Genomic DNA, 18599 nt, shown 5'->3' on the forward strand with positions numbered 1-18599 from the left:
AAATGATGCATGTAAACATCACTGTGGGTGCTTGTGCTAATGAGACCTGAAATTGAACTCTAGAATAAAAGGCTTTACACTGCCACCTAGTGGATGATAGTGGGATGGTAGCTTCTTCCAGGCTCCTTGATAGCAGGGTTGCTGTCGTGCGTAGGCCCGGCCTCCCCACCTTTTTTGGAGACGAAAGGTACATAGGCCTTATGAGGCACACCCTGGAGGAAGCTTTGATGCAGTCCAGAATTTCACTGACAGACGAGGGTGGTGCATGTGTCTAGTGTACCCAGTTTTAAATTAAGAACCTAATTCTCACCACACTGCGGAACCTGCTGCTGGTCCCAGACCTCTCGAGCCATATGTTCATCTCCATCAACGGACCGCCAACCATCTTTGGGATCCGACGAGGTCAGTAAATAGCTGGTTACTCACACATCGAGATGAGACAGATGCCAGGTCCTGTGTACATTGTCCTGACACCAGAGGTGATTCTAGGGTAAGTGGGGGCCCCAGGCAAAATAAATCCTGATGGTGAAGCCGCAGGGAGGGAGGTGCGACAGAGTTTTCTCACGTGAGACCGGGTGGGGGGGTGCGGCGGAGTTGTCTCCCATGAGAGCGGGGGGGGCGGGATTCACATTTGGGGGCCCCCCCTCAGCCCGGGGCTCCAGGCAATTGCCTAGGATGCCTACCCCCTTGCGACTCCCCTGCCTGTCACTCTTAGTGAACTTAATCCTGTTCAAGCCATATTTGGAAAAGTCCCTGGACACTAGTTCATATATACTGATAGAGTTCAAAGTGTTCATTTTTTGAATAATCTATGTTTTTTTCATTTATATATATAAAATGGATGTACTTTCTCGCCTGTCGGCGCTCCCTATGGATCATAGGGTCTACTCACTTTATGATTTAACTCACTACAATTTACAACGGCAACCCTGCTTGAGAGATTACCATTTTATATATTTCAGCGTTTTGTTTATTCATTGATTTTTAGATAAATTAAGTAAAAGGCAAAGCCCACCAAAAATAAAACCTTTTATATATGTTTATTCTCTTTTATACAGCTAATAAAGTGAGGAGGACACAGGAATACAGATTAAGGCATAATCTTAATCCAGTGTCTCTCACAGCACCTTCATGAAGCTCTCAGCTTTTACTTCCACTATTACGGCCTGAAGATGTCACACTCAAAATATATAAATGAGGTCTACTGTGTGCAGTGTAACTAGTCACTCTTTTCAGTGTGCAAACTCTTATTAGAGCCATAATATTATTAACCTTTCATTAACCATAAAGAGCTGACATGCATGCAGTACTTGTTAAAATGTATTTACACTGTTTCTCACACTTTTAGTGAATGTAATCCAAAATCATAATAAAGCTCAGCATATCACATTACCATTCAGAGGAGAGCAACCAGACTTATTCCAGGTCTGAAGGGAAAGTCCTACTGAGAGACTGAGGAACTGAACCTTTTCACCCTGGAACAGAGGAGACTACGTGGGGACTTGATTCAAGTCTTCAAAATCATGAAAGGCATCGACCACATCAAACCAGAAGAGCTTTTCCAGATCAGCAGGGACACACAGACCCGGGGCCACAAATGGAAATTGGGCTTAAAGGCATTCAAAATGGAAAACAGGAGACACTTCTTCACACAGAGAGTCGTCACAATCTGGAACAAACTCCCCAGCGATGTGGTTCAAGCTGAAAATTTGGGAACATTCAAAAATAAACAGGATAGGATCCTTGGATCACTTAGTTATTAATGGACACCAAACGAGCATGATGGGTCCAATGGCCTCCTCTCGTTTGTAATATTTCTTATATATATATATATATATATATATATATTATTGATTTATATGCACTCATGTGTTAGTAGGAGTGTATCAGTAAAGTATCTGTGATTGTTCTGTATCAGTTCTATAATTTTAGTAACTTAAAACCTTAAAAATGTAACCTTCATCACAATCATGGCTGCTGTAAATACCCCACAGTAGAGCTCTTTGCTGTTTCAGGATGTGACTGTTGTGTTTAAAGTTGTGTTAAATGTTGTGTAAGGAGTGACAACTCCAAGACAGCTGTTTCCAGTAGAATATGTATTGATTTAATCTCGAGAGCCGAAGTCCTCGCGACGTACACAGTAATCAATGATGTATCATAACAGTACTGTACATCCGACATAACTATTTAATACCCACCCTGTAGAACTGTGTGTTACTGTAACTCACTGCAGCACTGTAACTCAGTGTGCAGACATAACATTTCCCCCCCTCACAGGATTTCAAATATGAAATGTAGTTGCAAAGTCCTGTAGGTGGTGTGGGCAAGAACGTGTACGAGCAGGCCGCGATGGGGCCTGCTCTGTGGGGTCTCGTGTGGCCGTGATACAGGTACAGTTCCCTGAGTAGGCTGAGTTGAGTTGACTGTTGAGGTTGTGGCTCCAAGGCAGGTTCTACTTCCATGGGGGCAGGATGAGCCACCAGAGCATCCAGCCAGGGTGGGGGCATGGCTTGGAGTTGAGGTGTTTGTGGTTGTCCACCAGAAGGTGCTGGCACCTTCTGTAGACGACTTGTATGCCACCAGGAGCCATCAGCGAGGCAGAAGGTGGCTGGGCCTAGTTGACCACTGACTTGTAGGGGCACGGACCAGAATGAAGCCATTTTGTTTTTGCGGTGGGGCATGCGAACTCTGACCCAATCTGAGACAATGATAGTGGGTGCCCTAGCCCATCTTGATTGGTCGAAACGTCGTTTCATCCGCTGCTGCTGTCTGGTGACTGAGGCTTTGACATGAGGTGCCTGGGCTGGAGCCTGAGGCTTGGTATGAGGGATGCAGGCAAGACCCTGTGGTGGAGTGTTGTGTTGCTGTGTAGTGCAACAGCGTCTGTAGGAAGGCCTTTTCTAACGTACACCCCTGGGCTAGGTGTGCTCTCAGGCCATTCTTCAATGACTGATTGAAGCGCTCCACACCGCCGTTGGCTTGTGGGTGGTAGAGTGCTGTGCGGACGTGTTGGATCCCTTAACTCTCCAGTAAGTTCATGTGAGATGAGTTGGGGCCCGTTGTCTGTGATGATGGTCTTTGCTAAACCCCAGTGGAAGAAGGGGGACTCTAGAAAGTCTATAATGACTCAAGAGGTGACGGACCCCACTGCAATGACCTCTGGCCATTTAGAGTGTAGGTCGTAAGCCACAACCAGGAACCTTTGGTGGTGGGGAACTCCGTGAATCTCCCCACAGATATCCAACTGGAGGTGCTCCCAGGGCTCAGCTGGCCAGGCAAGGGGCTGCATGGGTGGAGGAGCCTGGTGGCCAGTCTTGCCACTCACAAGGCAAGCTACACAGTCCCTGAACAGCGCTTCAATTTCCCGATCGATGCCTGGCCACCAACCAGGTCTCAGCATCTCTGTTTGAGCTTCACTATGCACAAGTGGCCCTCGTGCACCCTTGACAAAACATGGGCACAAAGGACACTTGGGACCACAGCGCAAAGCCCACATGCCACATATGACTCATTCCAACAGGAGAGCTCATCCTTGACTCTGGCAAATGCGGACAGTTCCTCAGGCACTTTTCGTGGCCAGCCATTCCTGATGAAGGTGCCTAACTGGGAGAGCACTGGAGGTCATGTGCTTGGCCCATTCCCTTGCACAGAGTCCGTCAATGGCTTCATTCTGTTGGCAATGGACTATTTCATGAAGTGTCCAGAAGCATGTGCACTGCCGGAGCACTAAGAAAGTGACCGACACACTGTTGGACTGGATGTTTGTCAGGCTGGGGGCTGCAGAGGAACTGCACAGCAACCGGGGGCAGAGTCCCAGGGTGTCACCAGGGTGTGCCAGAGCCATATGTACAGGTCCTTCTGCAAACTACTGCAGAGTAAGACAGATCATTTGCAATGAGCAGTTTCCATTATACAGTGAAACAGGATATTTATAAATAAAAATAGAGGGCAGGTTGCACTTAAGTTTATTTCATATTTCATACTATTTCCAGGTTCCCATTATTTAATACCAAATTTAATTTTGCACTGCTGCAAACAGGGTAAACAGAGAAAAGCAGAGGGCTAGGATAAGGGCAGTGTGGTCCAAATTGGGGTTCTCCGGGACTACAATGTTTTTTGTTTTATAGAACTTGGTATTTAATTCTCCTGTGAAAAAAAATCTAGATAACTAGCATCTCTTGGGGTGCAATATTTGTGGACCATTTGAGTGGATCATTCAGGGTTATGAACCAAATGTTTTCTAGAAGGAATATCTATACCGCATTTGGATTGAACAATCATAGCGACTCTCTCTGTACTCATTACCCTAATCAAACCCGGTATAGTCGACTGGTGGGGGGATGGGGATTTGGCCGACTTAATGTAACAAGACGGAAACTGTATTCTCTGAAATTGGCCTATTCTCTCCCCTACGAGGAATGTATATGTCAAAACGCTTCCCTCCAGTGAGTGCTAGGGTTTAGTAGTTGTGTCACTATTGGAGTTCTTGTCTCACGTAATATAACAAGAATAAAATCCCAACATACGCTCTATTATAACTTCACCTATAATACCCTAATGCTGTCCACCAATGGAACATACTGGATTCGTGGCCTCAGGGCTTATTGGATACTCCCTGTAAATTTTACTGGTGGCTGCTATTTGGGATATGTGTATCCTGCAATACGCCACGTGGCCACGCTCCCGGGCATCCCTGTCAGCCATCTGCATGCAAGAGAAATATATGAGAGTACTAGATTTTTTATGACATTGTTTCCTAATTTTGGGATAGCGCGCAATACTAAAGAAATCCGCACGATTGCATCTATGCTAGAAACTGTTGCCAATGATACCGCTGATGCTTTGTCTAACATCACCACTGAAGTGGTGGCCATCAGGACAGTCACATTGCAGAACCGTGTAGCTTTAGATTACATGTTAGCTGCCCAAGGAGGTACATGTGCCCTCATATGTAAGGAGTATTGTACATACATACCCGATTCTTCTGAACATATCTATGATTTGGCTGATCACATACGTAAAGTGAGTAACCAATTACGGGACACCAACTCCTCCACAGGAGGGTGGTGGTCCTGGTTAGCAAAACATCTGGGCGGCAGCGTTATGCAGTTGGTCATGTATGCGCTGGTCTTCTTCGTTTGTCTCTATCTGGCTTTACAACTCATTCATTATCTCGTTAAAAAGGCCTCTGATGCTCTTTTCCCTGTCTCCTCCGCAAGCATCTTCCCTTCCTCCGTCTTGCCCGCTGGTAGAACTGGCGGGTTGAGGGAGATGGATACGTGTGGAATATAAATAATGAAATGGTCACATATGTCTCCATATTTGGGCATAAAATAGAAAATATTGTGTTTAAGCTTAATCAGGAAGATAGTGAGGAGTTGTCTCCCCCTTATTGGTTCAAACTCACCCTGTCCAGGATATCGCAATATGTATATAACATCATGTACGCTCTATGATTTTAGGGAAGTAAGGACAGAGACCTGCGTGTCTGTGTGTATTACTTTTCTCCAAGCAGCTTGAATAAAGACTCTGTTTGATTCAATCTATTCTACAGTCTGATTTTTCTGAGAACAATTAAAAGGGGATTCTTCAAGGTGTCACCAGCTATAGTGGTGACCTTGATCCTTGGCCGTTTGACAATGTTGGATTAGCGTCACAATACCACCATCATCCTCACAATGTTGACCTGGGTCCCATGTGGCTGTGGACCACGGTTAACTCCCTGCGGCCTGTGATGTGTAATGCAGTCCTAGCACACTTTTCCTGAGAACTGCCATTCAGATGCGGTGGAGTGTTATTTAATTATTTTGTAAAGTTCTCTGAACACGTGGGCGGTAGAGTGAAAGCAGAGAGGCAGCCAGCGAGTAAATCATTACTGATTCAATAGGACAAGCGACTCCTACTTAAATCATCCTGGGCTCGAGTGCGTCCAAAGACTATGAGGGCAGTCATTCGAGCCCCTGATGAAAGCGCGGTGTAATAAGGCTGCATTGTGATCGGCAGGAATATGATCAAGCTGCTTCCCTCTGAATCTTTCCCCTTGGCTGACAAACCCTGAGGGAATTACTGCCTCCCTGTGCGGAGGTTCGTTTCCCTGCAGAGCCCAGCGGCCACAGTTCCCCATACCCACTTACCCTGATAGCCATTTCACGCTTCTCAGTAATTCCTGTTCTCCCTCAGGGCTGTAAACCAGTAAACTAGTAATAAGTATAATACCCTTGTAAGTATTTACTGTGGCAAATCAGTGTTTTCATAGGCTAGTATAGTTAAGATCAATAGAAGCATGATAAAACTTTGGAGAGGCACAGTGAAAGCATAAATGAATATAGAATAAAACCATGGTAGAAATAATTGTAAAACACAAAAGATCATAGCCGACAAGTCTGTGACTAGGATTCGCCAAGGGGCAGTTTGCGATTGGTTGAGCAGTGCAAAGTTTGGCTGCTCTCAAAGACAAACAGGGTCTCCACAGCATGCCCTGCGGCTCCCATGAGTCTATAGAGTTATCAAGGAGATGCATCAGTCCTGCCCGTGAAGCTGTGGCTGGGATCCGCTGTGTAAAATGGATGGTATCCCAGGGCATGAATCTAAGGATGTGTGTATACTGTCTACATCCTAGCTGTGTTGGTACGAGAGTTGTATTGCAAAGCTAATTAACAACTAGTGAATCCCAACGGGGACTGTGTAAAATCAAATAATTGAATTCCAAATAAAAAATACACTTTTGTAAACTCTCATTAATGTTGTGGATAATACGTTTGGACAATGCATGCAATTTCTTATGAATTATTTTGATATTATATTGAGGACACTGATCTAAATTGCTGCCTATATGAGATCTTTCAAATGGAGAGAGATGTATCAACATTTTTCCACCCCTGTAATTTTATACAGCAGGCTAATTTGCATCTTACACCTGTTCATTGAAATTGTGTTAATTATAAACCAAGTCTAATATATGACAATATTGTGAAAGGGAACAAGTTTTGTATCAGTTACTTTTGTAAAACACATGAGGATATATTTCTCAGATTGTTTTCAATAACATCTACATTTGAAAGGTCAAATGGCCACACAATGGAAAGGTTTTCAATATTAATCCTTACATGCTACGTAATTCATTATTTAAATGGGACTTCAGGCTGGCTTTTTGAGCAGTAAAACTGTAAAATGCTGGTCATCCATTATTGATAGATAATGTGCTGCTATGCTCCAAGTGCTGGGCTACAAAACACTAACCTATACCTCTCCTACATGAGTAGTACATCATGCATAGTAAAACTGAGTTTCTCTAACCAAGCAGTGTCCAATTACGTTTTGACAGATAACTTATGTGTAAAATGTTTCCCCTTTAATCACACCAATAAACAAACAAATAAACCATTGCATACATAATACAATCTAACTTAATGAAAGAAATGCAGCGACTCATTAAGCCTGAAGAGAATTGAAAGCAGATTTGTTTTGTTTTGTTGTGAGTTATTTGTTTTATCTCTGTTGGAGAGAAAAAGAAAAAAGACTACGTGAGGATTCAAAAGAACCTGCTGTCAAACCATCAGCCTTCTGGCATTAAGCCAATCCAACAGCAGAGGAAAAGCATAGCAATTATATGATAAGCATTTCTCTGTCTTTGTTATACACCATACTGCCAGTGTATTAAGTGCATTATTTATGTGCATTTGCAGCAGACACAGATTGCCTTACAGCTTACACCTTGTGAAAACAAAGCTGTTCATTAAAAATTCAATGCATCATTTTGAAAAGAAAATATTCCGAGCTCTGAACTTCAGGCAGCACACGTTGTCCAATAGCAGCATCTAGTTTCTGCCAGCTAAACTAGATACCGACAGTAGTCCTGCTTAGGTTTTAACTGATTATGGAGACATCTTCTGCATTGAAACAGTTAATGGTGTGAATAGCTCCACTTTGCAACTGTAAATTCTTTGCTGGAACTGTTCCTATGTTCAACCAATAAGATCCATAACTTAGTAAGTGTGGTTCACCCAAAGCTATAAGAAGCCAACTTTGTTTTCAGTGTCCGGTGTGTTTTTTGGCGATGGTACAATTAAAACGGCGGTCATAATGTATATGATACAAAACTTGACATTAAATGAGTGGTTGGATATTGTAATGGTTGTAATGTAACAGATATGCGCTCTGGATGGATCAGGTGGCCTTGCCTATGATGAGAATACTCATTAAGAAGACCATGATGAAGAACACCCACATGAAGAACCGGTCCATGACTTTGGCCACTTTTTTCCACTCCGCTCCTTTTGCACACGTTGCCTTCTGTTCCCGAAAGCAGTTAGCAATGTAGTCAATGTTCTTGAAGATCTTTTCGTGGTGGCTACAGGAGCACATGTGCATGTTCAACTTCTCTGGATGGCTAAGGTCTTCCTTCAGGCAACCATTTAGGTTGCCATGCAGTTCCTCCACGGCACAAGTCTCGTATTTGTCATGGTACTTCCTGGAGACTTCTGACTGTGTCCCCTTTCCATGCGGCTTCTTGAACTTTCCATTTGCTTGAGTCTCCACTTGCACCTTCACCTCCTTGCGCTTCTCCTTATATGCAGTGGTGCAGTTCTCTCCCACTTCATAGACAAAGAATATCTTGGACATGTAATCTATGATCACTACCTTTGCCCATTTCGGGACAGGCTTGGCCTCAGCCCCACAGTGGTGAATGTTCATGATGAAAATGGTCAAAGCGGTGGAAGCTGTAATCATGGTCATGGTTGCTATGTAGTACTTTCCTGTAAAACAGAAACAAAACCATTGGTACATTATGAATGCTACACAGCATTACCAAACTGGTGTAAAAATACTAGAATTGTATACAAATACAAATAATATCCTTGAACAACAATAGTGCATAATGACTTTATAAATGAATGATTGTACTATTATTGCCGTAGGTAACTCCTTTGCACACTGATATTTTTACTACTTAGAATTGTGGATAACCATGTACTACATATGGAACTTCTTATCAACACCCTGGATCTAAAGACTGCTCAGGCCTATTAGTTAACATATTGAATTAGGTCTAACTAACTAAATTAAATATAATTAGGTTATAACATTTATAGAAATCAGTGCCTCAGGAGTCTGTAGACATGTCATTAACGAGTACACTCATTGGTAGACCAGGTCTTCATTGAGGAGAGACTAACCAATGAGGGGCACGCTCTCTGAAGGCGGCATACTCTCCGCCACCATCAGCTGAAAGACAGTGAGGGCCAGGAGGACGGTCACTCCCAGAGACACCTTCTCTCCTGAGTCTGCAGGCAGGTAGAAACCTAGCGGGGCCAGGAAGGAGATCATCACGCAGGGGATGAGGAGGTTGAAGATGTAGAAGGAGGAACGACGCTTCAGCAGCAGGGTGTAGGTGATATCAGGGTAGGGGTCCGAGCAGCAGCCGTACATGATGACGTTCTTGGTGGCGGGCATCCCATGGCACTCCCACTCCACGTTCTCCACAAAGTCAGACAGGTCCCCGCTGTCCATGCCCATGGTGATGTCAATCTGGTTGCCGTTGTAGGTCCAAGAGCCAAAGGTGAGGTTGCACTGCTGGTCATCGAAGGGGAAATAAGACACATCCACCACACAGGAGCTCTTGGTGATGGCGGGAGAGTCCCAGGTGATCTCACCATTGGATCTCAGGACCACGTTGGTGTCAACTGGGCCTGAGAACTCATCATCGGCCCTGTTGGGAAAATGGAGCAAGACAAAAGCCTGATAACATTCAACTGGGCCCAGTGGGACCTGTGTTTGTTTTTACCCAAGGTGTGAGCCAACATACAACACAACACAAGCCACAAAAACTAAACCAAAAAAAAACAACAATAGAACAACTGGTTAATTGTTCGTTAAGCAAGTGTACAAACAATAGAAACATCAACATGCTCCATAAACATATTTAAAACTAAATTATGATTATTAACTTAAAGTAAGTATCTTCACCATGTCTTAATCATAAGAGGGATTTGGTTTAATTTCATTGTATGGAAGAAAAGGCAGCTGTGATTGTTTGGTCTTATGAAAGGCAGAACAGTATGTTGCCTCCATGATGTGACAGTTGTACAAAAACCTTACTTGTTGTAAAGTACGATGTCAGGTCTCCAGATCAAATTACTGGGAATTCGCATAGAGTCAAGGCCATCGTAGGCCTCTTTGTCCCACTTCAGGTATGCATCATACCACGTCTGTCTGATCCACAGGTAGGCGGTCAGAATCTGATTCCGTTCATCCTGCACAGAGAAGTGGATTACAATGAGAAGTGCATAAAACAAGATGGTTTCATATGTTACTGTCTTGATCACGTTCCTTGCATTGTAACATCACCATTTCTACTGAAAGATTAATAATAATTTCAAATTCTGTCTAATACATAATTTTACAGGAGGCAGAAACATAGCATGCTGTAGTGATCCATCCACGCTGAGAGATCTATAAAGTCTAGAGTACAATGTGTACTCTATATAAAAATAGACCTCTCGTTGTTGTTATTATTATTATTATTATTTGTATTTCTTGGCAGACGCCCTTATCCATTGTTGACCGAACAAAATGAACAAAATTTGGAAACCTAAGAGTAACATCTCTGTCCATATAACTTTTGTATTATCTCAGACTAAGTCAGAAACCCTAGAATCAACTCTTTATATGTAACTGATCCACATACACTTAATTTGTCTGAGGATTTTACACAGTGTGCTGTGGTGTATTAAATTACGAGGTTGACACCTCCATTGGGATGGGAATGAAGGTGACTGAGACATCTCTAAATGTCCCTGTGAATAGTGAACAGCCTGATTATTTGACCTCAGTGTAAGACTGTCCTGCGCCAAGCTACGTAACAAATCGCCATAGCAAATGTTGAGTCAGACTTACTAATAACAAATTCTGAGGTCAACATTACTGAATACAAGCTAACACCATAGGGAGTGAACAAACAAGACACACAAGAGTGTTACTTGTTCTGGGATTACTGCCCCTTCAGCAGCAGGCAAAAATGATTTTAAACACATCTAAATATCTTCTTGAAGCAAATAATTCTGTCTTTTCAACTTCACAGAACAAATTGAATGTTGAAAAAAACTACTGTAGTACTAATGCTGATCTACAACTCTGTCTATTTTGTAACGGTGACCAATCTTCTAAAGTTCTGACCCAGCGATCAATTGCTTTAAAACCCTATTCAAACCTTCTCCACCGCTACCATTTGCAATTGGTTTCAGTTGGAGCTCAACTGCATTGAGGAGAAGGTTACCAACAATATATTGAAAAATGTATTGCTGTTTTTATGTCTCTCTATCTGAGGTCCTTGAGCTTTAAACAGTATGCATTTACTGATAGTTGCCATTGTCCAAATGTGTATTGAGTTAGAAAGTTCCCAAATGTAAAAACAATACAAAATTTATGACACTGCATTAAGCATGCAGTTTCAAGGATCCTCAAAGAAACCAAAGCATTGAGCTGGACAGTAGAAAAAGTGAAACACATGGCATACTCAATCAGTTGAAAGATTTGAAGATTCATTTCAATATTTTAAACAAAAACAGCATTATATTTCACCACAGCACTGCACGTTGAAGTGACGTATCTACACGTTTTTTTCCACAGATAATATCTCACGTTGTTACACAAAAGCTGTTGTTCTTGGTTTCATTTTCATTTTCTTCTTCTGGAAGGGATCAAAGTTGCACCCATAGAGAGGCATGCCACACGAGCAGAAGACATCTTGAAATAAAATGCTTATACTGAAACAATATGTAGTGATGTTACATATTAAATGGCAGAACACAAAGGTCTGTAATTTTGGGGTCCTCATCACAGAAATTCCCAAATCAGTGCCAAGGTCTCAATGGCCTGTAGAGTGTTTGGAACTATTGCAACTTTCTTTACTATTTCACATTGAAGATCTCATTGCTTAAAGATTTTGAAACGTGAACCTGACAGCTGCACATGGCACCACCTTCCCCGAAGACTGAACTGGGCCACATAATCCACTCAGATTACATCAGCACACTGACCGAAAAAACAACCCTGGAAAACAGACCACTTTTTCCTAAGTGGTTCTCTTGTAAAAGTTGTACACTACCTATCATTGCTTATCATTATTTTTTAGTTAATATTATATTATCATACTTCATACATGGGTATTTGTTTGTTACCCTTTTACAAATTGTGATCAGCAAGAGAATCCAATTCAGCCAATCAAACAAGCCACACGTCCTGTGTATTTAACCAGCCATCATTCAGACGTGAGAGATTCTGGGTGCCTCACAGCTGAAGTGGTTCTCCTGATTTATGGTTGAAAACAAGCTGTCAGCTTTCTTAATTCTACGTGGTGTTTTGACCAACAATTTTCTTATATTTTGAGTTTTCTTTGAATAAATAAAAAAAAGTTTCTCTGCCAGTGTTCATGGTGATGGTTGTCTGTTGCAGTTACTCTGTACTAACGTGGCAGTCTGCATAGATGTGTTCGGTATCCCAATGTGTTTCCCTTGAACACAGGATCATAGATTACAATAATCCCCGTTTTATTATGCTTCTTGCGTTTTTGATTGTTTTCCTCCTTGCTCCCATTTCCATGGCCCTTGACTGTGAACCTACATCTTGACTGTTTACTGTCCAGGATGTATGACCTCATTTACTGTACTTTCCTGTGTAAATTGGAAGTTGTAAAATATATTATATTTTGAATTGCTATGTTTTATGTAAATTGAATTTGTAATGTTTGATGCCTTTACTTAAATGTATTTTTGCACTTTGTTTCGCACTTATGTTGTAAGTCGCCCTGGATAAGGGCGTCTGCCAAGAAAAATAAAAAATAAAATAATAATAATAATAATAGATTACACTGGAAAATCATTTCTCCAAACAAAATGGGCCCCATAAAAACAATTATCCATGTTTAGAATGAAATGTCTACTTTTTAAACACAGAAGGCTGGTTTCACAGACCCAGAATAGCACAAGACTGGTGCCAATCATGGTCTGTAAAATTAGCTGTTACAGTTACAGGTGCAAATTGCACAAAACAGAAATGGCATCCTAATGTGTTTAATATATGAATGTTGTTTTTGTTCAAATTAGATACTGCACATCTAAATGTCTAATAGGTTTGAAATATATATGTATAAAATTGTACTCAATGAATAGCACAGGCTAATAAAAAAAAGGAAGTGACACCTTTCAATGTACTCTGGCTTGACAACAGAAACGGAAAGCGGTGCTGAAAATACATGCAGCAAGTTCATACGTCTATGAACAAAAGTACAACGTGTTCACAAGACCATTTCAGTCCGTTTTTAGCCGGTCTTTATTTACCATGTCTTTAATCTGCGAGAGAGTGATCTGCAAAGTGACGTTCAAGGCTTTGTCCGTGTCTTCAACTGGCCTCAATGCGTTTGAATAATTATCCAACAAATCTTTGAAGAGCATCTGGGCATACTTTCCTTGAGCGCAGTGGACATCTGTGGGGACAATATCGCACACACGACTTGAACAAATGTACAGCAGGGTGAATCACGAATGCACTAGACAGTATATTGAAATGTCTTGTGCGGCCTGTAGAAAACACACTACATCAAATCTTTAAGAAGTCTCTACCATCATACTTGTGCTCTGCTAAATTGATGACCAGCAGCAGGTATCCTATGTGCTGAGACATTCACAAAGTGCAACACATTACATTACCTGTTGTAGTATAATAGTTATAATATAGGACCGGTAATTGCCCAATGAAATACAACACAATTGTCTCTAAATGATGCTGTGTAACTGAGGCTAAGGCTAGTGGTAAAGTAAACAACAAAACATCAAATAAATACACTTTTTTAAATCACCAGTAAAGACGTAAACGATTAGGTCTAAAAATACGTACCTTGCAATAAGGTGAAGACGCTTAGAATAACCATCATTCTCTTCATGGCTGCTGTAAAATCATGCATAAACAGAAACTTCTCCCGCAGTATCCTATGGGATATGTCCAATGAGCTATATTGTCAGATCCAGTCTACAATTCCCATCCCACAGCAACACGCCTCTTCCAGCGGTGCACCGGTGCGCTATGGCTGTAGGTTGCGCAGCCCTGTCCCGTCCTGTCCGATTGGCTCTGGAACAAGAACTGGGCTATCACATAGCATCGGCTGCGGGAAACTGGAGGCGCTGCGCTGCTCTGCGCTGCTCTGCGCTGCTGTGCAGCCGCTTCTCACTGGAGACGGTCAGCTGTCAGGACTGAGTGACACCTGCTCCCTGCCAAACACTCGCCCAGTGTCTGTCGGCCCATCAGTGCCCTGAACTTGGGATAAAGTATCCATCTCATTCGCGTCTTGTTTTCTCATATGTTCCATTCATTTTATAAAGTACTTTTTATTATATTCAGTTTATAGGCTGACTTAAATCCATATTCACTAGTTATTGAAACATTAATACACATCACTTCAATACATTGTATGCCTTCATAGAAAGTGTGCATACACATATGTATAGTGAATGCTTTCATAGCATACTTATATAATAATGTCAAAGCAAAGCTTTTGTATTTTACTTGTTTTGTTCTGTTTGTAACGTATTATATTTTACATTATAGCATGTTTGTAACAGTCTAACAAATATAAGTGACAGAATTTATATTCCAGTCACAAACTAAAAAGTATTCACTAATAGATACAGGGGAACCAGTACAAGTGAAAAAAAGAGAAATTGCAGAAACAAAAAATGACCAACCACACCAGTTGTCAGTTTAACTGCTTACTCCTTATCGCCACTTTGTGGGCACCTGGTGAATGACAAACCTCTGAAGCCAAAGCTAAAACCTCAGATAAAAAACTGTTCAAGCAACTGATCTTTGTGGATTGATCAATCTCACAAAGCCCCAGTTTACATTCCTTTCTGTTCTATATAATGAGACATGAATCTGTTTATTTAAATGAGAGAGAATAATGAATAATTACAGGACAATAAAATAATGCTCCACAAAATCATTAATCGGAGTAAAGATCTGTCTTAAGCCCATTACAAAGTAACCTGTGCAGTTACAACAAGACTGATTTCAATCATTGAAACCAGAAATGATATAACTGGACATTTTACCTGAGGCTCCAATTGTCACCCAGAGAAATAGGTCAAATATGGGTTTTCAAGCTCATCTCATTTTAAATGTCTTCTCTCCTTGCATACTGTAATATCTCATTCAAAGTAGAGCATGCAAAGTGTGTGGATATTAAAAAGACACTTTGGTTGACAGAAATTCCTCATAAAGACTATTGGTGACATTTCAAGTAAAAAGTTTCTTGTTCATCTCTACTTTCGTTTTCTCTTGCCCAATACAATACCAGGGGATTTCTGACTCGAGACAGCTGTGCATCTTGTGAAGTGACAGTTATGCCACTGTTTGTCACCAGTGCTTCAATGATTAATTCAATTTGGGCTGGTGAATAGTCTACCAACTAGTTCTTATTTCAAATCAGATATGTTCCTCCTGTTTAAAATACAATTTCCACTTTAACATACCGGCATTAAAATAAAGCAATACATTTTACCAATAAATCATGTTATTGCAAATATAATTGCCATTATTTCTTCTGTCAGACGTAAAATCCTGTCTCACACAGAAGATTCCTCATAATGTGCCCTGAAAAAGGTAAATCTATTAGTAAACTGGGTCTTTCATTTAAGTGGGCAGATTAGAAACTTTTTGGGAAATTCGTGAGATCATTTTTAACATAACTTAACTTAAAAAGTTAAGAATATAATTGAAACTCCATTCTTAGAATGAATGTATTCAATTTTACACATTCTATGTTTGTTCAGGGACAACACACCTTTGTTCATATGTATCAAAGTCTGATGCCAAATTCAGTAACACTTAGTGAACAGTTAGTGGCCAATTTATACATTATAGGTGGCCTGAAGTAAAATGACCCTGCATTCTAATGCAAGATCTAGCTAGGATCAGGGTAATACTATAAAGTATAAGACTATTAATATTAAGATACTCTACATTTAAAAAATATGAATAAAATAATAATGCCAGCCTAGGGGGCTCACAGTGAAAACACAATTTACACCAAGATGTGCTATATTTTAAGACATTCTGTGTTTTACTTTGCAAATAATTCTGATAAATAAGAATGATTTACAGAAGTCAGTTTATGGCTGGGAATACTAAAAGCCTGTAATAATGCCTTGTGTAAAATAAGGCCATTTTCATAAAATATTAGCCAATGTGTTATACAGCAGCTCAATTTGTTTGACTGTTTATTTGTTTAAAAAAACAATAAACAATAATAAATGAAGTCAGAAGAATGTTATGATGTTATTTTGTTATTTTATGTTTTTTTATTTCCTGAACAAATATGCCAAATTCACTAAAGACAAAAATATATGTATTTAATGTTTGTGTTAGAAATATATATCATTCTTTGAAGGTATAAGCTTTACATAAAAAATAATATAAAAAAATAACATTTGTATTCATGTTGATTCAGGTCTTTGCCTAAAACGTTTGCCTTATCTTATAATTCAACACTTCAGTTACTTTGTTATTCACTCTTTGTGCAACACATCTAATCTTATTGAATTACTCAGGAAATAATGTAAATACTTCATATATTTATATAAGTCATGGCAAATGGTGGATTCATTTCAGTCCCTTTCTGCAGTGCAAATTTGTAAAAAGTGTATTCAATGCATAAATAATACAGTATACCCAGCGTAAACTTATCTAAAGCAAAAGGTACTAGTGTAATCCAACCAAGACCCAATTTTATGATTTCTCTCCGTTATCTCTGCCAGCACTACTGAATGTGAATCACACAGCTAACCCAGTTTCTTAGAATCGCTTTGTAATGATCTGAAAGCCATAGCTGAGGTGAATTTGATTTTTATCTGATGTGCTGATCTGTAGGTGTGAATCTGGGTGACAAGTCTGACTTGTTGAATGAAGGCAACTTTCATGGTTGGAAACACACAGCAGCTAGATTAATCATTAAACTTTGAAAGAAAAAAGGTCAAATCTACCAAGAAAAATCCATCAATTTTCCATTGTCAATATACATTAAAGAGCTTTTTAATGTTGCTAATAAAATAAAATAAAATAAATCCCTTCCTGTTTCCATATACATGAGTGTCCCTGTGAGGGAATCTTTTAGCTTCATCGGGAGGATTTCATTTTCTATATAAAGAAACATAGATCAGATGGGAACTGATCACCTCCCCTCGCACCCACACTGCTGCCTCCTACAGATGTATAGGTTGAAGTGAAAGAATAAAGGGAAATAACTGTATTAAGAGCTGATACGTGGGAAACAGAAGTTTTGCTGTTTGTTGCTCCAGTTGCCCATAAAACGATTTCAGTACTTACTGATTTTCAGTTCTACAGTGTATTTATTTTTATTTTATTTGTATGTATTACTTACCATACGCCCTTACCCAGCACAACCTGCATTTGGCATAAAATATACACTACCGGTCAAAAGTTTTAGAACATTTTTCCAATACTAATTTGTATTGAAATGTAAGCAGTTCAAGTCTAGTGAATAACCTGAAATGGTACAAATGTACGCGGTACACTGCCAGAGGTTAAAAAAAAAAAAATTAGGTTACCAAAAACTGAAAAATAATGTACATTTCAGAGTTACATACTGTGTTATTACACCCTCTTAAGAATTGTTTAGCAGTGTTACACTCCTGTGCATAGAAGTGACACCGTATTCCTACAATTCATAGCCTGGGGGGTAAAAGCGTAGTCCGGGGTGGGGATCTCATTCAGACGGCCACAGATCACTCAGTTTTGATTAGATTTCTTTGCACATAGGCTTGGTGTGTTGCTTCTATCAAAACGTGGATGGTCTGGTTCCAGAATAGGTCATAATTGTTGATATTCTCTGAGGTTTTTTTTTTTTTTTTTTTGGAGGGGTATAAAAACAGAGAAATGCTAGAAAGCTGAGAGTCTCAGCTTTCTTGGGATACCAAACACTTGGCAAACAACACAACAGTAAAGAGTACACATGGAATTAAAGAGAAGCACACAGATTTGGTGCCCTAAGGTTACCAGAGGGGGCTGTCATCTTAAGGGGTTACAGTTTGTTAAACAAAATGATTCCATGATTTATTTTTTATCTGTAATTGTTTATTTGTTCTATGGTTTAATTTTACATTGAGACATTAAACTGTGTAAATCTCAATAAAAACTGTTCACAAAACATAATTGTGTCTAATTATTCTAAACTAAAACTAAACTAAACTGTCCTTCATTATTTTTCTTCTTTTTTAACGTCTCAGTCATGGGCATTATATGAAGTTAGGGAATTATAGAGCTGAGCTGTAGCTGAGCAGGGGTACATTCCCATTAGCAGCCAATGGAAAGTATGCCTACATTAATATTTTACCAATTAATTGATTAATTAATCTAGATCAATTGTTGCAGTAAAGAACAATTCATTGGGAATTATGTTTCCTTAAAAATAAAACATTTGCAATTCCCACTTAAAAGGCAAGTCACAGATTCCATGTTGTAGCATGTGTGCTTGTGTAATACATTTCCTTGTGTTTCTAAAACTGTGAAAATGCCTATGATTTGTTTCC

The 18599-nt window shown here is 40.2% G+C and overlaps 1 protein-coding gene across 1 annotated transcript; it reads right to left on the reverse strand.

Moving 5' to 3' along the window:
* Positions 1–7351: 7351 nt before the first annotated feature.
* chrna9a (cholinergic receptor, nicotinic, alpha 9a) lies at positions 7352–14186 on the reverse strand. Its single transcript, XM_066720512.1, has 5 exons — positions 13894–14186; positions 13338–13483; positions 10099–10253; positions 9177–9709; positions 7352–8756 (listed from the first exon to the last, which is right to left on the reverse strand). Exons 1-5 carry the CDS (start codon positions 13958–13960, stop codon positions 8167–8169), a joined length of 1491 nt encoding a protein of 496 aa, XP_066576609.1. The 5' UTR covers positions 13961–14186; the 3' UTR covers positions 7352–8166.
* Between the last annotated feature and the right edge of the window lie 4413 nt (positions 14187–18599).

The sequence above is a fragment of the Amia ocellicauda genome, chromosome 13, assembly GCF_036373705.1.
Source record: "Amia ocellicauda isolate fAmiCal2 chromosome 13, fAmiCal2.hap1, whole genome shotgun sequence".
In the NCBI taxonomy this organism is placed as follows: domain Eukaryota; kingdom Metazoa; phylum Chordata; class Actinopteri; order Amiiformes; family Amiidae; genus Amia; species Amia ocellicauda.

Bases quoted from the DNA above. Each gene is read 5' to 3' on its own strand.
- chrna9a (XM_066720512.1), bottom strand. From the start codon at position 13,960: ATGCATGATTTTACAGCAGCCATGAAGAGAATGATGGTTATTCTAAGC. The intron at 13,484-13,893 runs GTACGTATTTTT...TTGTCCCCACAG, and splicing joins CGTCTTCACCTTATTGCAAG to ATGTCCACTGCGCTCAAGGA. The intron at 10,254-13,337 runs GTAAATAAAGAC...TTCTCTGTGCAG, and splicing joins TCTCGCAGATTAAAGACATG to GATGAACGGAATCAGATTCT.